The 23,285-nt window shown below is 35.4% G+C and overlaps 3 protein-coding genes across 4 annotated transcripts; 1 reads left to right on the top strand and 2 right to left on the bottom strand.

Annotated features, from left to right (window-relative positions):
• Window positions 1-7,161: 7,161 nt before the first annotated feature.
• On the top strand, window positions 7,162-10,636 carry LOC143612462 (putative WRKY transcription factor 2). The gene is made up of 5 exons (XM_077086445.1): window positions 7,162-7,665; window positions 8,442-8,573; window positions 8,680-9,236; window positions 9,321-9,479; window positions 10,120-10,636. The coding sequence occupies exons 1-5, from the start codon at window positions 7,243-7,245 to the stop codon at window positions 10,592-10,594; spliced, it is 1,746 nt and encodes a 581-aa protein (XP_076942560.1). The 5' UTR covers window positions 7,162-7,242; the 3' UTR covers window positions 10,595-10,636.
• An 848-nt stretch (window positions 10,637-11,484) lies between these two features.
• LOC143612446 (AUGMIN subunit 7-like) lies at window positions 11,485-16,639 on the bottom strand. Of its 2 annotated transcripts, none has more exons than XM_077086433.1 (9): window positions 16,478-16,639; window positions 16,321-16,394; window positions 14,846-14,907; window positions 14,480-14,571; window positions 14,273-14,398; window positions 13,496-13,586; window positions 13,312-13,419; window positions 12,700-12,798; window positions 11,485-12,007 (listed from the first exon to the last, which is right to left on the bottom strand). In XM_077086433.1, the coding sequence occupies exons 1-9, from the start codon at window positions 16,594-16,596 to the stop codon at window positions 11,792-11,794; spliced, it is 987 nt and encodes a 328-aa protein (XP_076942548.1). In that variant the 5' UTR covers window positions 16,597-16,639; the 3' UTR covers window positions 11,485-11,791. The 2 variants fall into 2 exon arrangements, with proteins under 2 accessions (XP_076942548.1, XP_076942549.1); XM_077086434.1 differs by having other exon boundaries at window positions 11,797-12,000; window positions 12,692-12,798.
• A 1,541-nt stretch (window positions 16,640-18,180) lies between these two features.
• LOC143612444 (chloride channel protein CLC-f-like) lies at window positions 18,181-23,201 on the bottom strand. Its single transcript, XM_077086431.1, has 9 exons — window positions 22,791-23,201; window positions 21,548-21,938; window positions 21,285-21,479; window positions 20,753-21,207; window positions 20,572-20,676; window positions 20,290-20,502; window positions 19,569-19,778; window positions 19,258-19,490; window positions 18,181-18,430 (listed from the first exon to the last, which is right to left on the bottom strand). The coding sequence occupies exons 1-9, from the start codon at window positions 23,142-23,144 to the stop codon at window positions 18,343-18,345; spliced, it is 2,244 nt and encodes a 747-aa protein (XP_076942546.1). The 5' UTR covers window positions 23,145-23,201; the 3' UTR covers window positions 18,181-18,342.
• Between the last annotated feature and the right edge of the window lie 84 nt (window positions 23,202-23,285).

The following is a 23,285-nucleotide window of genomic DNA, read 5'->3' as shown; positions in this document are numbered from 1 at the left end:
CACAACTGTAGTTTATTATCGTTGTCATGATAAACTTAACCACTATCGACTGAATTCGTGTTACAACGTCGTTGTTACTCGGCGGGTTTGTTACCTTGCTATTAATAATAGGCTAGGCAGACAATCTAGAGACAAAGACTTGGTCAATCCATCCCTGTGTCCTGACCAACAAACTAAAATCAATAAATAAATAGAAGATATAATAAATTGTTTTATATTCATTTTTATTTTAATCCGACACATATGTTGTCTTTAGTAAATTGGATAAACTTGTAACCTTTAAGTTTGTAATCTAATTCCCTTAAACCGGTTTGGATCCGACCCGGTTTGAAAAACATGATTAAAAAACCGGGTTTTTTCTTTCAACCGGTTTCAACCCGACCCAAACAGTTTTATCGGGTTGTACCTTCTTGCCCGCAAATTAGTTTTAGACCTTATCCGGTTTCTTCGAAAATGGTTTTGACCATGGGTTGACCAACCCATACAAGTTTTGAACCCGAACTAGATTAGGATATAACCCGATTTTTACATGTCGACTAGATAGTATCAAGTACCTATAACTCCCATTGTTATAATATTATATTTTTTTAACAACCAGTTTATTGAGAGAAAAAAAATGATCTAGTCTAGCAAGAGACTAGACTAAGACAACACAAAAACACCTGAATACAAACACCAAGTTCACAAAATCTCAATACGAAAAAGAACATTTTTTTCCAGTCCAGTCCCACGTGTTTTCTCCTATTCTTAACCTATAAATAGCTTAGCCTTCTTATATCAAATATAAGTTAACTAGTCAAGTGGACAGTTGGACATTCCTTTGATTTTGTGTTCGTTGCGCTCGAGACAAGCTGATACGACCGAGCATATGTTTGGAGATTGCGGAGTGATTGTTCGGATTTGAAATGCGGTGGCTTATTGGTTTGAGGCAACTTTTCCTTCGTTTTTGGATTATTCAGATTTGGCTTTTTAGATCGATATTCTTACGGTCTTTTAGTAAAGAAAGAAGATTGATTATGGATGCTAATACGTTACAACATGATTACTTGGTGATTTGAAAACATATAAACGATATGATCTTCACTACATGTCTAAGTAAATGTGATTCTATCTCTGATGATATTATTAATATTAATTATTCTTTTTTATGGCATTCTAATAGGTATTTTATAGCTAGAATAAGTTTCGTTAATTGATTAAAAAACCCGTTTTTGATAATGTAATTTTGGTTTTTGCCTTATAGTTAGACTAAGGGGTGTGGGGGCTTTAATTGGGGCTTTACTGGGGGCTCCAACCAATAATATTATGACGTGTGGCAGAGAGAGAAACTGGATAAGGGTGTTGTTGGAGCCCCCGTTGGAGCCCTGGCCCCTGGTGTGGAGGGGCTCCAGCGAAATTTTTTTTTTATTTTTTTATAAATATATTCAAACAACGTATTATTAGAAAACTCATAAATTATTAAAAAAACACACATTAATAAAAAAAACACATTAATATCTAAAATTCAAATTACAAAAAAAAACATACTAAAAATTAAACAAACAATAATACTTAATAATAACACTAATCTAATACAAGATCATCGGGTCGCCTCGCCCACAAATGTTCAACCAACTCATGTCGAAGATTCCCGTGTATCTCACGGTCTTGATATTTGCTATGTTATGAAGTCTTTGTTGATCACTGATTGTGGACGGTTGTGGCGGAATGTCACATTGGTAGTTTTGGCAGATAGCTTTGCCCTCGTCTTCTAACGTCATGTTGTGTAGGATCAGACACGTGTAGACGACGTCCACTATCCTCTCCCGAGTCCAATAACGTATCGGGTTCGCCAGCACATAATATTGTTTTTTCAGAACTCCAAAAGCTCTTTCAATATCTTTTATAGCAGACTCTTGCTTCTTCGTAAAATACTTCCGTTTATCGGCGATTGGATCTGTAAAAGCTTGAACTAACAAAGCCCATTCGTTGTAAATACCATCGACCAGATAGTACCCGTACTTGCAGAGTTCTCCATTTGCAACAAAAGATTGAGGTGGTTCAACCCCGTCGATAAGGTCGTTGATCAAATGTGACTGATCGATAACATTAAGGTCGTTATTTGACCCAGCAACACCAAAAAAAGCATGCCAAAACCAAAGATCCTGTGACACCGCCGCCTCAAGTATAAGAGTCGGCCCTTCATGATCACCACGGTGGAACTGACCTCGCTAGGCCGTTTGACACATAGCCCATCCAACATGCGTACAATCGATGCTACCTAGCATCCCAGGAAAACCATGTTTTTCTGCGTACACCTCATATATGCGGTGGATGTCATACATTGTAGGTTTACGCAGATATCTCCGAGAGTAAATCGACATGACTCCTACGTATATAAAATAATCTATAAACATATAATATATATTAAAAAATGTAATAAATATTTAATAAAAACTAAAATTAATGTTTTTTACCTTGGCAGAAAAAATGAAGGGATTCACGTGCAACCCTTTTCGACATCTGTAAATACTCATCCAAAGCGTCCGACGAGATGCCGTACGCTAATTGACGGATAGCAGCCGTGCATTTTTGAAGAGAGGTAAAACCGGGGAGACCCCTAGCATCCTCCCTTTGTTGAAAAAAGGGATACCGTGCCTCTAAATCACTTGCTATACGCATGAACAATTGTCTGCTCATTCGGAAACGAGTTCGAAAATCCGACTCCTCGTATACCGGTTGAGGGCTAAAATAATGCCTAATCAAAGTATCGTTAGCACCCGATCGATCACGATCACGAGGTGGTGCTCTAACTCTCGGGACTCGAGGTTGATGGGCTTGATTTTGCAAGAGATCCACCACGGTTGCGGTCAAAACTCCCCCTACATGAAGAAGCAAATCATCCTTTTCGGAGGAGTTGGAATCAGACGAGTACCACGACATTTTTTTTGTGTTAATTTTGAGAGGATTTTAGGAGGAAAGGTGTATAATTGTGAAATGAAGTATATTTTATAAATGTATATATTTATAGTTTAAGAAAATATTTTTTTTTTAATATTTAAGAGCCCAACGACTCTTTTTCTAAACCCAATGCAAGTTTCTCTCTCTCTTCAGCCGCTAACCAGCTCACGCCTCTCTTTTTTTTCCGTTAGCGCCCCGGTGGTGTGGTGTTAGCGCCTGGGGGCGCGAGCGGAGAGGCTCTAGCGCCCCCGTTGAAGCCCCACACCCCTCAACCTTATATAAAGTTAGTTGTTTAAAAAAATGAATGAAAATAGTAAATATTAGGCTGAGGGGTGTGGGCCGCTAACCGGGGCGCTAGAGCCCCTCCGCTCGCGCCCCGGGGCGCTAACCCCACACCACCGGGGCGCGAGCGGGGCGCGAGCGCAGAAATCCAGGCAGGCGTGAGGCTGGTCGCGGGAGAAGAGAGAGAAAATGGACGTTGGGAAGGTAAAAAGAGCCGTTGGGAAGGGATTAAATTAAAAAAAAAATATTTTTTCCCTAAATAATACCCCATTTCATCTATAAAATACCTCATTTCACCCATATCAATCACCACAACTTCAAAATAAAACCCAAAATCAACCCATCTTTCCCAACTTTTTTTTAAAAAAAAATGTCGTCGTACTCGATGATCTTGTATTAGATTAGTGTTATTATTAAGTATTATTGTTTGTTTAATTTTTAGTATGTTTTTTTTTTGTAATTTGAATTTTAAAAAAAATGTGTGTTTTTTTAATAATTTATAGGTTTTTTTAATAATACGTTGTTTGAATATATTTATAAAAAAGTTAAAAAAAAAAATTCGCTGGAGCCCCTCCACACCAGGGCCAGGGGCTCCAACGGGGGCTCTAACACACCCCTTATCCAGTTTCTCTCTCTGCCACACGTCATAATATTATTAACTGGAGCCCCCATTAGAGCCCCCCACACCCCTTAGCCTTAGTTATTAACCAATAACCAATAGTGCATGGTTTAAATTGACAAACAATGATGGCTTCTTTTGATAGGTATGATTATACTCACAATTGGCATGACTCCTACACAACCCAACAAAATCATGAATATTTCCTTTTTGTACCATATTTTGGCCACACATGTGATGGTACTACTATGGTTTTCAAATATACAATGCATGGCTATTTTTGGTATAAATTACCTTATCAATATTTACAAAAAGTTATATACTATTTGGTGAATATAATTATTCATTAATTACTTAAAATAAAAACAGTTAATTATTGTAACACCCTTGGCTAAAAGACCGTAAGAGTATATAAATTACTTAAAATAAAAACAGTTTTTATTTTTACTTAAAATAAAAACAGTTCTCTTTATCCATGTGGATAGAGGTACGGTGTGCCTACATCCCACCCTCCCCAGACCCTACTTATAGCTATGCTATTGGTAGAACTTTACTGGGTATGATTGATTGATATATATGCGTGTGTGCAGTTATATAATTACACGCATAACATTTTCTTCTTTTCTTTTTCCTCATAATCAAATAAATGAGCAAATACATTGACAAGTGAAATTTAAGAAATAACATGACTTTAAATTTAAATTGATATATGTGGCGACTAAGGAGGTGTTTGATGGTTGTCGAATTATTAAATGCTTGTCATGTTACCCCGTTAAGTCTAGGAACTGAAGCGTCCATGACCAACCGATAAAATATGTCTTTTATCATATTTTAATTTAGCTAGCAGATACCAACTTTAATAACATTTGTTTATGTTATATCACAATCGTCCAAACAATCGATAACCTCTAAGCTATGATAGTCAAGACGTTCAAAGCTTTTACTTCAAACACCCGAGTCTTTTGATGGAATGTGGGACCAAGGAGGGTGTTACCCAATCCTCATTTTCTTGAACGACCAACAAACAAAGAATTGTTTAAATATTTCATACGTGGTGACCCAATGACAAAAGACCACCACCGGCTAACTCAACCCAACCGTACGGAGCCCTTACGCCTCAAAGTTATCTCCAATTTCAGGACAAACTCACCAGCCCGAAGGTCCAATGGTGATAAAACCTGGACGCCCTCATGATCGAACTAGAGATCACAAAGATCTTAGTCTTCTTTCATTGAGTCAACCATGCCCCCCCCCCCCCCATATTGTTGGTAGGGGATTAGGGATTAAACCCGATTCTTTAATGAAAATCTAAGCTTTCTAACACCACACCACATTAAAAAGGACCCAATCTCCAGCAATATACAATTTTTTTTCCTATTACAGTAAACTATATGGATCTTACTAGAATGTCTCTCCCTATCAGGCTTATGGACACCGGGGTTGTTGCTAGCTAGGTTGTTTTAAAAAAAATGTTAAGCACAAGAAGACATGTGCCGGGAATCAACACACTTTTTTTTTCGTTTTTGATACATTTGAGTCCTTTACCCTAGATGTTATTACGTTTCTGAAAAAAGTTCAGTATGTTGTGCACAGTAACATATCGACAACCGAATAACTGTAACCTTTTTTTCAGTAGAACCAGATTTGTCATTCAAAATGCGTTACGACGTAACTTATTACCCACTTACCTACCTCTATATTGTAACTACGTCTTCCTTTAAAAAAGGATATAAAAAACTTTAATAACTGAATTTAACTCTTCCTCTCCTCCCTCTTAAAGATTCCAATCATTTCTGGTCCACCACAATAATAATAATAATAATAATAATAATAATAATAATAATAACCTTTTCAAAATTTCCTTAACACTCCATTACACTTATCAAACAAATTTGTCTTCAAATATTTTGAGAGGACAAACCAACAGGAAAATTACACTGTTTTTTTCCCTGTTAAAAAAACCCCTGTTTTCAAGGAATAATGAAAGAAGCTCTTTATTATTAATAATCAAACACACAACAAGAAACAATAATAATAATAATAAAAACAGTTTACACCCTTTTGACTGTTTGTCTCTCTTACCAGGTGGGTATTCAGTATTCAGTAATCAGTGATCAGTTATTAGTTTATTATTATACAATCTTTTTTTCAGTTGGGTGTTTTTTATTTGTTTATAAGTATTTAATCTTTTTAATTTGTGTGTTGTAAAGTTTCAATCTTTATGTCTTTTTTTGGGTTTCTTGGATGATCTGCAGATCTTTGATCAGATGGGTCGTTTTTGGGTATAATAATAATATTATTAATATTAATAATAATGTTTTGATCAACATTTTGCGAATTTTTATTTGGGTGGATGATTGAAAAAGTTTGAAAATTGAAACCCATATTTGTTTTTATTGATTATTAATTATTAATAATTAATAGTTAATTAGTTGTGAATTTATCATGGAAACTATTGTATTCATATGAGTTATGCTGCTCATGATTCAGTGTGGGGTTCAGTTTTTCTTTTTCTTTTTGCAGAAATAAAGTCTTAAATTATGATTTATGAGCTACAAAATTTTAATCTTTTCCATTAATTGTTCTTGTTTCTGTGTGGGATTTCTTTATGTTTTGCAAAAAACAAAAAAGGTTTAAAATTATGGTATTTTGGTAACAAATTCACCATCTTTTTCATCATTTGCTCTTGTTTCAGTTCTTAAATTTTCAAAAAGATAATATTTTTTTTTTAGTTTTTAGTTACAAAGTTACAAATGCTGTCGGTGGGATTTTACTGGGCATGATTGATTGATTGATTGAGTTACAAAGTTACAATCTTTCTCATCACATGTTCTTGTTGTAGCCTGGAATTTATTCTTTTTTTCTGCAAAAAATGGTCTAAAATTTATCATCAATTGCTCTTGTTTTTGAGTTCTTAATTTGCAAAAAAAAAAAAAAAAACACTAGTTTTTTTTTTTTATTTTTTCAGTTGCAAATTTTCAATTTTTCTCATGATATGTTCTTGTTGCAGCATGGAATTTTTTTTTTTCAAAAAGGTCTAAAATTAATAATAGTTTTGTCACAACTTAACAACCTTTCTCATCATATGTTCTTGTTTCACCATTGAATTTATTCTTTTTTTGCAAAAAGGTCTAAAAATTCATGATTTATATAATCTTTATCATCATATATTTTTTTTCAACATGGGATTATTCTTTTTTTCATAAAGTTTCAAAATTTTTGAGTCTTGAGTAACAAATTTTTTTTTTATCCCAAATTCAATCACTAATTTCACTCATTTGTGTTGCAGTTGCACTTAACCAGGAGCTGATAATAATAATAATAATAATAATAATAATAATAATAATAATAATAATAATAATAATAATAATAATAAAAAGGTGTAAACTTTTTGCTTTTTAATGGGTGGATTTGATGATCATGTTGGGATAATGGGAGATTGGATGGCTCCTAGTCCTAGTCCTAGCCCAAGGTCTTTCTTTTTGGCTATGTTGAGTGAATCCGGGTCCGGGTCCGGGTCCGGATCCAGGTCGGTGGCGGAACCACCTAAAGATAACCCAACTGGTGGGTTCACATTTCATGGACCAGACAAACAGTTCGGGTCCGAAAACGGCCCGTTTGGTGAGCCGAAAGCTGCAGGCTCAAGGTCTGGTCTTGTTGAAAGAATGGCTGCTAGAGCTGGTTATAATGCTCCTAGGTTGAACACTGATATTATTATTAGGCCTCCTGCTGACGTGGCGAAACAGTCGTCTGTCTTGACGATCCCTCCTGGTCTCAGTCCGACTTCACTTCTTGACTCGCCGGTTTTTCTGTCGAATTCGCTGGTAAAAGTTGCTTAAACCGCTTTCTTTGTTGTTTTTCTGAAAGTGTTGTGATAATCATATTAAGGGTGTGCATGGGTTGGTTTTGGACTCGAACCGAATCAAAACCCGAAAATTCGATTTTTGGGTTTTTGAAAATCGTTTGGTTTTGTTTTGGTTCTCACAATGTGTTCTGTTCGGTTTAGGTTTTGTCATTTGCGCTTGACGTGGCTAAGTATAATAAACTTGGCCAACTTTGGGTCTAAATTTATTTGTTAATTAATAATTAATTCTTTATTACACCATTTTTTATTTATTTTTATAAATTCACTTAACCAGTTAGCCTTAAAAAAAGTTATAATCCACAAATTCGATGACAAAAGTCTTGTTTTGGGTTCGGTTTGGTTTAAAGTGGTTTGGTTCGGTGTTTTTTTATTTTTGTTATATGTAAAACCTAAACCGAGCCGGAAAGTTGGTTTATGAATATATAACATAAAACGATAACTTTGTTTTCAGTATGATCGGTTTTGCTATTCAAAAGGGTGTGGCGGCGCAACTTGTTGCCCGCTTACCCGCCTCTATGTTGTAATTGGATCAATTTTTTTTATTTAACAAAAAAGTTGGATTTAAAAAAAAACCTAAAACCAAATCGTCAATTTTGGGTTGGGTTCTATTATTATGGTTTTGGTTATGTCGGTTATTTCACGTACCAGTAGTTTATTTCGGTTTCATGCACACCTCTAAATCAGATACTTGAATATAACATAATTTGTGGATATTTTCTTGTTTTTTTTTTGCAGGCTCAACCATCTCCAACAACCGGGAAATTTCCATTTGCTCAAAATAAAGATGATTCGTTCGAAGACTTCAACACTTCATCTTTTGCGTTTAAACCCGTTCTTGAATCCACTTCCGTTTCGGTTTCTAACAAGGTAGTTGTTATACACTTGTACTCGTTTAGCCGTTTTAAATATGTTTAAATATCTAAATACAAGTATATGTTATTTAACTTATCGCGATTATTTCATATACATTTAGGCAAATCCGCTCTTTATGTCATGGCAAACCGAGAATCTTTTCCCGCCTCAAAACGTTGAAACGAACAAAAATAGTAATTTAAACGAAAATATTATTCAAGAGCATCATGAAGAAGACGCGGATCAAATAACGAGCGGCGAAAACGGTCATTATACGAGTGAAGATGGATATAACTGGCGAAAATATGGTCAAAAACAAGTGAAAGGCAGTGAGTATCCAAGAAGCTATTACAAATGCACATATGCAAACTGTCCGGTCACGAAAAAAGTTGAGCGGTCCCGCGAGGGGCATATAACCGAAATCATTTATAAAGGGGCCCACAATCATTCCAAACCTCCTCCCGGCCGTAAGTCCGGGTCCAACACAGAGTGGGGGCAAGATGGTAATCTTGAAGTGTCGTCAACTGCGGTCAACCATACTCATGTCGAGTCTAGTGATCATGTGGATGGTTCGTTGACCTTGTCTAATGAGGAAGGAGAAGATGATGATCGTGCGACACATGGCAGCGTGTCATTGGGCGGTGACGGTGATGGAGACGAGTCTGAGTCGAAACGAAGGTTTATATATTTTTTTTATATTTTTTAGCCTAAATATAATATTTTACGCCTTAAGTGTAAATGTGCATGTTTTTCGTATTCTAGAAAAATTGAAGCGTATGCATCGGATGTTAGTGGGGCCAGCCGAGCTATACGGGAGCCGAGAGTAGTCGTGCAAACCACGAGTGATGTGGATATTCTTGATGACGGCTATCGTTGGCGCAAATATGGGCAGAAAGTCGTTAAAGGAAATCCAAATCCAAGGTCATATTTTCATTTTTGTTATTTAGCTTACCGGCTCGGCTCGTGAGCCGATCCGAGCATATATATATATATATATAATTTAACGAGTTGAAATGTTAAGTCGCAAAGTAGTAGATGCGATCTTCAAACATTTGACACGTCGGAATACATGTACTATTTTATTATAATGGTAACGTGATTTTGTCCTTTAAATATAGGCAATTTATGGATTAGGTCTTCTAAAAAGTTTATTTGCAGGCGGTGCCCTTTATATAACAAAATACATTCGCCTTTTATCCTTTACATTTATACTAACTGTCATCCAAAAACTCAGTTAAATCCAAACATGCCAAAACTTAACGGGGTTTTTGTTTAACATATTTTATTTAGTTTCTTTTTCTAATAATATAATTATTTATTTTTTAATTATAAATACTTAAATAGTATGCGTAAAAAGACTTATTTGCCCTCACATGTCAAGACTTAACGGGGTTTTTGGATGCCAGTTAGTCAAATGGACAAAAATCAAACAAACATGCCATGTAAAGGACACCGATCTGATCCATAAATTGCATATGTTTAAAGGACAAAATTTGTAATTCTGTATTTCTGTCTATAAATTATTATAAATAACATTTTATGTTACTACTTTTCGATACAGGAGTTACTACAAGTGCACGAGCACGGGCTGCACGGTTAGGAAACACGTGGAACGCGCTTCACACGACCTTAAATCCGTGATCACAACATACGAAGGAAAACACAATCACGACGTCCCAGTCGCACGTAACAGCAGTCACGTTAACTCCACCATCACACAACCTCAACCGGTTCAACCTTCTCAGGTTCAACACACCGTGGCTAGGTTCGAAAGACCGCATTACGGTTTGCAGCCGGGTCCCACCAATGGCTATGGTTACGGGATGAATATGAACCTAAGTCAAATGAGTATGGTTGGGTTGGGACCTAATGGTCATCAGTTTATTGGACAAATGAATGAGATGGGAATGATGTTGCCTAAAGGCGAACCGAAGGTTGAGCCGGTGTCGGACCATGGTTTGAACCTGGCCGCGAGTGGTTCGTCGATTTACCATCATCAGATTATTAATGGGATGCCAATAGGTCCTCATATGTAATTTTTGTGGTGGTTTAAGAGGAGAATTATTCAAAACATAATATTATTATTTGGTCTTATTGATGTTGAAATTCTTGTTATTTAATGATATGTTGATATGTGCTATGAAATATATTGACAAATTCTTTGTTGATAATTATTTGGTAGTTTTAATTAGTTATTAGAGGGTATAACTTTATAGAATTTCAGCTCGTTTTTTTTAACGACCAACAAAAAGAGAATTGCTTAAGTACTTGGTACGGGGTTATTCAATATTAAAAGGCCACCGCCAACTAGCACAACCCAGTCGCGCCCTTAAGCGCCTCCAAGTTATCTTCAGTTTCGAGGAAAATCTATCAGCCCAATAACTTATCAGATTAAAATATATATTTTACATTGTTTATAATATGTTTTTCAGTTTTTCTTAACTAATCGAATAAGTTTTTCTTGTTTGTGTTTGTTCGTTTAGAAAACTATGAGGGTGTTCAAACAAACGAATAATAAATAATATAATGAGAAAATGTATATTACTTATTCAAACTAACAAAAATATAAATAAATAAACAAACATCCATTGAACACTAGCTTAACCAATAACAGGTCCTCAAGATTAAGTGAATGATTACCAAATAAACTTTAGGCTACTAATAACTTTCTAATATTTATAAAATTGTATGAAAACTTACAATTTAATTATTTAAAGAAAATAAATGATAAGTTTTCTTTTCTTTTATTCATCTTTTATAAATGAAACGTAAACCACACGAGCCAAAATAACTTTCTAATATTAATAAAAACGTAAGAAAACTTACAACTCAAAAGAAAATAAATGATAATTTTTCTTTATTTTTTTTCTTGTATTCATCTTTTTATAAATGGAACGTAAACCACATGGGCCAAAATAGCAATTTATTCATCGTAGATCACGTTTTTTCATCACTCGCTTTGAAGTAGATTTAACCGATTTAAAGCGTCTTAACGTAACTTTGTTTTCTATTTAGTACGGAAAGAAGTAAAGTTATTCGACTATAACATCCATAACTCCAAAGACAAGCATATAACCATAGTTGAGCATTTCTTAAACAAAATGTACAAAACCCGAAACACAACGAATCGAATGTATGTTTGTAGGTTAATCTTTTAGCATCATATTTGCAACAACAATGTTAGCGGATGAACAAGAATTGAATTAAGAAAGGTTTGACTTTGACTTTTGCTTCTACACGTTGTTTTGGTCAAACAACCCCGATTTCTTGGCTTCATCGCGAGCTATAGAAGCCGAAAGGATCCCGAGATCGCGGTTTATAAAAGTATAAGCCGTTTCACACTCGGATATTATTCTCGACACAGATGATGGTTGACCCGAAATTGTTTCGGATGATCCAACGGCCACCGCAGCATACGAGTCACGTAGGTTTTTCAAGTTCCCTAAAAACTGCCATTAACAAAAATAATGATGCCATAAATTACATTATTTAAAGATGCTTTAGATATCTATCGATTCAGGTTATATTTTATCTCTAACGGGTCAAACAAGTGAGACAATAAAGACCGCTAAAAACATGATGGTTAGAAAGTTAGCCAAAGTCGATGTTATCGAACCGACCGCCTTACATGTCCACTCGTTGGGTCGATCTAAAAAAACGAGAAGATGTCATATACACACAAATTATGAAACAACTTTATCGTTCACAAAACACGAACCCTCAAATAAACTAAATAAGTTTGAAGTAAATGAGACTTTGGAATGAAAAAAAAAACTGAAAACAAATAATTCCGGTCCAGCCACGGGTCCATTTTGCCAGTCTGATTTACCCAAAGTTTTTTTTTAATGTAAAAGACCCAAGATATGTCCTTTTATTTCAAAAACATAAGTTTTGTAATGATATTTTACGCACTTCTTATTTGTAAAACTTCAAAAAGATTGAGACCAAATGCGTTTCGGGTCAACCCAACCCAACCCAACCCAACCCTACCATTTTGTCACATCTACATTCCAAGCACTCAAAAAAAGAAAAAGAAAACATTTATGAAGTGTCTCACAAACTATTTATCACCCAAAAATAGTTACCAAAAGATATGATATGATATGAAAATTGCACACAATAGGATTTGAGACAAACTTACTTTTTTGAGATTCTTGTATGTCTCTAATAAGCGATGTGCAGCAGGCCCAAATCCATGCAGTTGAGGTACCTCCATCATATGTGTCCATGGACGGATTTCCTATAAAAAATAATTTAATTTTTAGTATGGGTTGGGTTGACCCGAAAGACTTGTCAGAATATTTAATTCTTCATGTACGAGGTTTTTAGGGGTGTGCATAGGTAGGTTTTTTTGGATAAAACCGAAATTCAGTTTTCCTGTTTTCTGAAAACCATTCAGACCTAATCCGGTTTTTTGGTTTCGAGAAATGATTTTTTTTTGTTAATTTATAATTAATTGATTATTACACATGTGGACCTAAATCTTTTGGCAACGCCTTTTGATAAATCATAAAACGAACAGCCGGTTTTTTATTGGATTACGTTATTTTGGTTTCATGCACAGCCTTAAAGGTTTTATGAATTAAAAAATGCACTGCGAGCGACTTTCAATTTGTTTGACCAGTTGACATGTTCCACTTTAGATGGCATATTTGTTTGATCTGGATCGACCCGTTTATAGTAAACGGGGCTAAATTGTTTCCTCTGATTATAACTGGGAGATTATAAAAGATGATTAAATAAGCAACCAAACCTTGGTGTATATTGTATTGAAGGATCTTGCGGTTTCTAAGAAAGACTCGAGATGTGCACGCAGCTTCATGTCCACCTCAGCATAATCCTCATCAGGATTATATGAATGCTGGATTTAAAAATAAATAAATAATATGAAAATGCTATTTAAGAAAAAATATAACAGTAATGTTTATGGGATTAACCTTTGATGCTAAATCATCAACCATCTCTTGCAGACTCGATAATCGACCAGATTGACTAGCGAGTTGTTTCTCTAAATCTGATATGTCGGGCCTGTAAAAACGTTTTCATTTACAAAAATATATAATATGCTAGTTTTGGTAGTCAAATGTCTAAAATACCCTTCAGTTATGACAAAAATTGAAAGATTCTTGACCTATTAATGGAACATTGTAAATTATTTGACATTTTGTAATTTTCTTTTGCAGGAAAATTGTTTGATCACTCTATTAACTATTTACTAACTAGTAGGCCTGTAAATGAAGTAATGAACCGAAAGAAACATGTTCGCTTGTTTAACTTTAACCGAACAAATGATCGGACATGAATAATAAACAAATCATGTTCGTTCATGTTGGTTTGTTAACAATATAAACCATCGGTTCACAAATGTAGACGAACAAACACAACTGAACATGATTAAAATGATTATATTAACGAACAAACTTAAACAAACGTATACTAGCAAACATAAATGAACATAAACAAATTTAAATGAACGAATGAGATATGTGTTCACGTTAGTTCATTTACCTAAACAAATATAATTGTGTTCATGTTTGTTCGTAAACCAAACTTTCTGCTGAATGGGTTCACTGAAGTTCGGTTCGTTTACAGACCTATTAACTAGAGATAACAAATATCCAGCTGTATTAAATTAACCTTTTTAAGCATACAATTGCTAATATAATAATTCAACGTGGAAAATGATATAGTAAGGGAAATATAAACAATCTTACAATGGATATATTGACTGAATTTGCACATCAGCAGGAAATAGTTTACACTCTTCAGAGAATATTTGAGCTTGTTTTTCAGCAATAGAATCTATCAACTGTATATCCTTTGCAACCTGTTCATCAACACTATCACAAGACACACATATAGATTTGTAAATTAAAATTGAAATAATGTAAAAGAAAATCACTGAGAAACATGATATGAACCTCCACTCTGGATTATCAGCATAAATGCTAGCTTCAACAAGATCTACAACCAAACGCAGCATCTCGGTACGTTCTTCATAACTTCCTCGTCCCTGCAACCAATCATTACCTAAAATTAGGTCAACTCGGGTTATGTTTAAAATTTAACAAGTCAATTGGGCCAATTTGTAAAGAAATATTTTCTTCGTAGTTTTAATTACTAAGACATTTGAAATCAAGATTAACAAACATATGCAACATTTATATGAATGTTAATATACTAAAATAGTAAAATAACAAATATCAAATTATCAATCACGCTATGAAGTACCAAAATCATCAAAGAGATGGCATTCTACTAGAGACTATGATGAGAATCAAACTCACTTGAATAGCTTCCGTGTCTACACTGGTGGTTATGCCAAGAAACTTTGCAATCTCTGCCAAATCTGTAAACGGAAAACTTGTCATAGGTAAAAAATGTCAAATAAACAGAAACAATATTAGCATCCTATTGTATATTCACTTTGACTTTCAAAAGTCTGTTTTGACAAATTATAAAAACTAAAACTTGACACTAATTGTTCCGTATATATGATATAATATAACCATAGAAATTTGTATCAATAAATAGTTCATTACTAGTTATTGTATATTTTTCAGATATATCTATTTTGCAGGCAATCAGGACTTGCAATCTTGGGGTGAAAACGAGCCGAGCTGCTCGCAAGCTACTCGAGCTCATATAGATAAAAATCTCAAAATGAACTGAGCTTTTTCGATAATTAAAGCTCGTTTAGTTATCGAGCCTGAGCTCAAGTGATGTATGGGAAGCTCGTTTAGGCTCGTAGATCCGAGCTTAGGCTCGTTTAAGTACAAGACGGGCTCGCTTAGGCTCGTTTAAAGTTTTTTCTCGAAATATATAAAACTAATTAAAAACATATATAAATTAATTCATAAGTGAGCCGAGCTTGAAAAAACAACTCACAAGCCGAGCTTGAGCTCTAGAAAATGAACTTGAAACGACCCTAGCTCGAGCTCAAGTTCTCGTAAATCAAAACGAGAAGAGCTCGGGCTCGGATCGGCTCGTTTACACACTTAAATCTGATTAGTAAAAGACATTAATACTAATACTAATAATAAAAATAAAAATTTTGAGTTATTTCTAACTTATCATCATTCATCAACTTTAATTGAAGATCTAAACTAAACAAATAACAAAAACAACAACAAATGATCAACAAGCCGAGCTCGAGCTCTCATAAGTCAAAACGAGCTAAGCTCGGGCTCGGATCGGCTTGTTTACACACCTAAATCTGATTCTTAAGATACATTAAATAATAATAATAATAATAATAATAACAAATGATCAACGAGCCGAGCTCGAGCTCTCGTAAGCCAAAACACGCCGAGCTCGCGCTCGCCTCAGCTCGTTTACACACCTAAATCTGATTTTAAAGACATCATTAATACTACTACTAGTCATAATAATTTAGTAATTTCTAACAGATTATTAACTTAGATTGAAGATCTAAACTAAACAAATCAAATAATAATAATAATAATAACAACAAATGATCAATGAGCTGATCTCAAGCTCTTGTAAGTCAAAACGAGCCGAGCTCGGGCTCAGATCGGCTCACACACCTAAATCCGATTCTTAGGATACGTTAATAATAATTTTAAGTAATTTGTAACATATTATTAACTTAGACTGAAGATCTAAAGTAAACAAATCAAATACTAATACTAATAATAATAACAAATGATCAACGAGCCGAGCTCGGGCTCAGATCGGCTCGTTCACACACCTAACTCTGATTCTTAAGATACATTAATAATAATAATAAAACAAGTAGTACATTGTATCCTTGAGGTTTCTTCCTCATCTCCTTGCAAATTCTGTTGTGAAAACGGAGATTTATCACCTAACAACCTGCAATTAATCAATCAATCATTAAGTAAGATACACAACACAATTGCATGAATCTAGGTCAAACTTATTATTATTATTATTACTTGAAAAATAGCCATTCGAGAAGCGAATAACGCTCCATGCCGGCGAATAACAGCGATTGAGATGGTGCGTTAGCTCTAGGGTATGATAATAGTGTCAATTTCCTCTGTATCTCTTCCATTTGATGCTGTAATGATAATAATAATAATATTATTATTATTATTATTGTTCACTGGATCGATTGGTTGGATTTAGGGTTCTGGCTTTGAAATGAGAAGTGTAATTCAACTGTTCATAACGAAATATTCAATTTAGTGATTTAAGTAATAATAATAAGAGTAGTAGCCAAGTGTTATTTTCGTCCTCGAGGTTTGACGTTTTATGATTCGTACCATTTTTTGTCTATTTTACTAGCGTGGTTAGTTTTTTTTAACGTTAAATGAGGGGTGTAGCGGTCGTTTAATTTCTTATCATTTTAAAAGAAAACTGTGGTTTTTGTCGGTATGATTTGACCAAATCTGAATCCCCCGTTTGTTGCATAGTGGTAGGAGGCTTGCGTTCTACAATGGAGACTCAAGTTCGAATCCCACTTTTGTCACTTTCGGGTGGATATTGACGATGAAGGACAAAAGTTTAGGCATTGTGCAAATGTTGTCAGTTCGAACCTTGAGCCCACCCGGGTTTTTGTCCCACCAAATGTTACGCCGGAGAGTTCTGCTCTTGTGGTGGCACAACGACTGTCAAGTGTCAGCGTGGGGCATCATGACTCTCAAAATGTGGATAGCGCGGTAGCCTAAATACAAGAAAGTCGCGTTCTGTTTTTTCCCCAAATATGTGGGGTGTAATTTAATAGTTTCAAATTTGCGGTTTTCGTCCGATAGTTTTGTTTTCACTTGCAATTAAGTCTGATCTTACTAACCCCGTTAACTCTAGTCGGTAAACCCATCAACATACCCCTTACGTGAGGGGCCATTTTGTCCTTAATTGGTTACGCAATCATTTGGCCCGTTTATCTACCAACGGTATCATGATCGAAGCCACCAGAGATGAATCATAATCCTCTTTTTTTCGTGTACGGTTTGTGGAAGAGTAGAAGACGAAGGGAAGGACAGGGAAGGACAGAACGACGGAGATGAAAATGGGATTTGGGAGTTCGATTGGTAACTGATTCAAGCCTGTTTATACTAAAGCCATATCTAAAAGTCTAATGTTTTACATTTGGAATACAAATAGTTTACATGAATTGGATTAACCTAATGTTGTGTTTGCTTTGGTGAAATAAATTAATAAGAGTGAAATTAACAAGGTAATTAAAACCCCAAGACAAAATGTGTCATTTTATTTTCTCCATGTTTATTTTACTCTACTTAAGCTACAAAAACAAATTTCTAAATATATATAATTTCTTTTTGGTTATATACTCGGTAACATAAAATATATATAATTTTCAATCATAATTATACATATGATACTTTTTTATATAAATACAGGTTAAATTATAAAAATACTATTCACATTTATATGCATACTTAAAATATAAAAGATCGAGCTAAGTAGTAGCTAACTTCTTAAACGAGCTCTGGTTATACCAAAGCTCGGGTCAAGCTCACTTAAGACTGAACCGAGCTAGACTCGGTTCAGTCTTGGTGAGCCAATCAAGCTCATAATAGGCTCACTTCGAACATTACAATGTACAAATCATCAGACTTTATTTACCACAACTTGTTAATAATCCTACGACTAGCGTTAAAGTATGTTACACGTGTAATATAACATCTTCACTCACAAAATACGAGTCCTACGTGTTTGGGAAAGTGTATACCCCTTGTGTCGTTTCGATCAGTACAATACGAAAGAGCAGCTTACTTTACAGTCTTCCGCTTTGGCAAGCAACGCTAAAAACATCCGATGTGGGAAATAAATTGAATTAATGACCGTTAGAAATCTTATCTTCGATACTGTCTTCTTCGATACAGTCTTCTAACCTCGTGTGTCCTCTACGATTCAATTCCTCTCTGCATAATAATAATTCAAGATTAGTTTAAGATGCACATAATAATCAAGGGAAAATGACCAAAATGTCCATTTGACTTGTCGAAGTTATCATTTGTCCATTGAAATCTGGTCTTCCCGAAATGTCCATCTCAAAACTAGTCGACCCGCTAAGATAATAATCATTACCCGACTCGATTTTCAACCAACCACGTCACGCCACATGTCATTATCTAGTCAACTCGCTAGGATTTTTTTTAACCATTCAAACCGCTTAGATGTTTAACCAACCAGGTCACGCCACATGTCAGCGTCTAGTCGAGTTGCCAAAATTTTTTCAAAAATCCAGTCGACCCGCATGAAATTTTGCCGACAATATTCTTGGTGGCCAGCCATGTTTCAGTCTGGTTGTCAGAGATGTCGACGGAAATTTAACTAAATTTTTCTAAAAAAAAAAAAGTCGCACCCCTGGGAACATACAACTACCAATTCTTCCGAAAAAGCCCAGAAATATAAATACAAATCCCGTCACACGATTTTTCCTAAAATTCAAAAAACCAGGCGGATCGATTGTTTATTCCAGGAGATCCGACCATTTTTGAAATCTGGGTGGTTTGTCTGGTACTCTGATTTTTTGAAAAAATCCTGGTGACTCGACCTGGTTGGTTGAAAATCGAGTCGGGTAGTGATTACTAACTAGACGGGTCGACTGATCGGACATTTTGGGGAGACCAGTTCAATGGATAAAATGGTAACTTTGACCGCTCAAATGGACATTTTGGTCATTTTCCCTATAATAAAATTTATTTTGATTATTAACTTATATATAAAATGGAAGTAGTTATGTCACCTGAGACAATTCCATATTGAATGATAATAAAGTATGGCAACGATCCTGCGTTTTCTTTCTTCTTGAAAATCAACCGCACGTTGTACCACAGGCAATTGTTTTATTCCTCTAGCTTCCATTAACTTTTTAGCAATTGCTAAATCCGTATCAGGATAGCAAGTTAATAGCCCGAGTTTTCGCCCACGATAACTTATCCCTCGTGTACATACGGAAGAAACAAGGTAATCGCTAAACTGCAACAAAACAATTCAGTTTATAATAATGAAGTAAACGAAGAGCGTGTTAAATATAAAGTAATAACATTAACATACATTTGGAACTGAAACACCGTCAATTTCATCGTAGTTTTTCAACATGCCACGTCTAATGTCGCCATAGGTTAGAATCCCTTCTAAATGTTGTTCTTCGGTGTCAATGACAAGCACACATGTTTGTTGACCGTTATCCATACATTGTATAGCCTCTTTAATAGTTGAAGTTAATCCGATATTAAGGTAGATGGTTGACATCGCCTGTGCAACCTAATTAACAAAATAATTGAAACTGTCACTACGCAGTTAAAACACATTTGTATAGTGACAAATTTGGCAAACTACATGAAATAGAAACGAACTTTATATTTTTTTTTCCTATTTTAGGAAAAACCAACTTATAACTTATTGTCAAAGTATGCCAATAAAATCATTATTTTATAGGTTGAAGAGATTATCTTTTTCTTGAAAAACTATCTTTTTTCCTGGAAAAATGATCTTTTTCTAGAAAAAATAACATTTAAAAAATTATTAAATGTCACACACATGCCAGATGACATAAATCACATAATACATGTTCCACTGAAATGACAAATATGACGTCACATCAACAATCTTTTTCAAAATCAGAGAAAAGGGCATGAGCCTAATCGTTGCTACGATTGGTAACAAAAAGTAATTTGGTTACTAAAAGCATGAATAAAATGTAAGTTGGTTTCAAACGTGTAAAGCTCATTTTAATTTCGTGCAGTTAGCTTCTGACAAAGTCTATATAAATAACCTTCAAGTCTTCAAGAATAATATCTTCATCAACCGATTCATGGTTACCATCGGGTCCCATGACGCATAGTTCCAAATCATCTGAATCACCCGTTGTTTGTCTCCACGTTTTGAATTTGTCAACAGGTGAGAGCATAGAATAACCTTTTTTCGTATCACCCTCCTTTGACTGGTTTGCTACAGACGGTACCCATATTGCTAATCCAACAGCTCCCTAAAAAACACAAATTTATTAACAGAAATCGTATTTAAATTCACACAACTTTCTCTAAAATAAAATTACCATAAGTGGAAGCAAGATTCTATAATCCTTGGTTAACTCAAACAAAAGTAGAACCGAAGTCAACGGGACAGAACAAACCGAAGCCAACGTTGCCGCCATTCCAATCTACAATATAACATTACACTCATAAATATAATTCATAACCACCAACAAAACTCAATAACTAAATAAAAAACGTTACCAACGCATACGCCTGCGGTTCAGCAATAGCAGTGTTCCCAGGAATAGCCGAATTAATCAACTCACCAGCCGAGCCACCAAAAACCACACCAACCGCAGCACCAATCATCAAACTCGGTGCATACAGCCCACCAACGAGCCCAGACCCTTTACACAGAGCCGTGGCTACAACTTTAGCTGCGGCTAACTGAGCCAGAAGCCAGATTCCAGGAGCTGAAGCTATCTTTCCAGTATGCAAAATTTCATCAACATTATTAAACCCCCAATATAAAACCCCAGGGTACTTAAGTGCTATTATACCAGCCCCTAAACCACCTAGGGCCGGGGTCACAACAGCAGGAAGATTAAATCTTTCTTCGATATACTCAAATGCATTACTAAACCATGTTAGCAAACGGGTGAATAATACACCAACCACTCCACATAGCATGCCCAATATCAGGTATAGAGGTAGTTCTGCATATATAAAAAATAATATTTATATATAAGATCTAAACATCACTAATGGGAATCAAGATGTAAGGATGAAATACCTGCAGCAGATTTCAAATCATAACTAGGCACTGTGAAAGCCTGTTTTTCACCAAGAACAGCATTTGAGACGGTTGAAGATATAACAGAAGCTAATATTATCATTGCAGTTGTAAATGGAGGTGAGTTTTCGGCGCGCAGAGGTCTTAAAACGGTTTCAATAGCGAAGAATGAACCAGCAACTGCTGCATTGAAACCTGAAACAAAGGATAGTGTTACAATATTACGATTATTCAAAAATTATTTGTAAAATGGCATAAATAACCTGAAGATATGCCCGCAGCAGCACCAGCAGCAACGAGAGCTATCCTGCGTTCTTTATTACTTTCCATCATTAACGAGCACCCATTGGCACATGATTTTCCAATATCTACACTTGGGCCTTCTGGGCCCAAAGAACAGCCCGTACCTAAAGTAACTGCAGCTTGAATAGCCTTCACTGTTGGATGGAATCCAGATAGAAAGCTTGACCCGTGTGCCGACTGCTTTATTTGGTCCAAAATTTCTAGTAAACCGTGCAGCATTCCAACAATTACACCTCCTGTGACTGGAATCAGAAGAATACGGTGCCAGGTATCAGCTAACCGTTGTAACCGTAGCCAAGCAGCACCCTCGTTTGGAGTCCCGGCCCATACCCATCCATGTATTACATGCACCTGTATTCAGTATTTCAATGTCAGGTAAAGCTGCAGGGGTCTTAGGCAATGTGATTTAGAAGTAATTGTAAGAAGATAACAGTCTAGGTTTACATGCAAAATGATCCCAAAAAAAGAAGATAACATTTTAGGTTTACATGTAAAATGACCCAAAAATAAGAAGATAACCGAAATCATATTTGTTTATTTAATGAAGCTGTAAACGAACCGAACGTTTGGGGAATTGTTCATGAACTGTTCAGCAGGAAGCTAGTTTATCTTTGTTCATTTAATAGAATAAACACCAATACCCACACAAACTTGTTAGCCGAACCTAGGTCTGGAATAACAGGTCAGGTCAGACACGAATACGATAACTAATTGTGTCAATTTTTTCCAAACACGGACCTGCTTAGATACAGGTTACACAACACCACTTGTTTAGGGACATGATACATAAGGGACTAATTTAGCGACCTATTTAGATATTGTTTATCGAACATTGACTGGAATTGAAGCCCATTAGGCGCTAAGGCAGGAAGCCTAAGGGCGAGTAAATCTAAGTAGGGTATATATTTAATTCAAATATATATATATATAAACAGGTTTAAACAAGTCATTTACAGTTTAACAGGTATGTAACCTGTTTAGAAATGAATTTAAATAGGTCTTGGACGTATCGACCTCCTTAGGAAACATACACTAACATAAACTTTCGTTCCGTTAGCTGTTCGTAAACCGTCCGTTTATCCAATAAAAGCTTAAAGAACAAACATAAACAAGGCCTAGGTCGATTCATTTACATCCTATAACTACTCGTAAACTAATTATCCAATCCCTAAATAACATATTTACTCAACAAGTCAACATTACCGCGCGATTGAACGCCGCGACACACAGACCCGTAGCAAGCCCTAACAAACATCCAATAACCAACAACGCCCATTCCGGAGGCGCGCCATCACCTAAAACCTCATCATCATCACCAAAGTCTCTATCCGGCCACCGCGCCCGAGGCGACCGCAACTTAATGCTCAACCGGATATCCGTAAACGCCCTGTCCACTTTATTCCATAGAGCCTTAATACTTCTTCTACTACTACTTCTTCTTCTTCCACCGGATGATGATGCCGGTGAAACTTGACATTCCAAATCAACCTTATTATTATTATTATTATTATTATTATTATTATCTATAAGAACCGCATTATCATCAGTGAGATTCATGATGAAACCCTAAGTAGTGTCCGTACGGTTCATGATGATCCAATTGAGCTGTTGAATTGGAAATGAATCGATTAATTACGAGATTTGGATCGTGTTGATGAGATCGGTTGCGTGAAATTGATTAATTATTATTATTATTAT

This window comes from Bidens hawaiensis, unplaced genomic scaffold (assembly GCF_021521415.1).
Source record: "Bidens hawaiensis isolate Kalapana, Puna unplaced genomic scaffold, B.hawaiensis_p1.1 tig00034591_1, whole genome shotgun sequence".
Classification (NCBI taxonomy): Eukaryota; Viridiplantae; Streptophyta; class Magnoliopsida; order Asterales; family Asteraceae; genus Bidens; species Bidens hawaiensis.
Note: the sequence above shows the minus strand (reverse complement) of the source record. Positions and strands in the feature narration are given on the sequence as shown.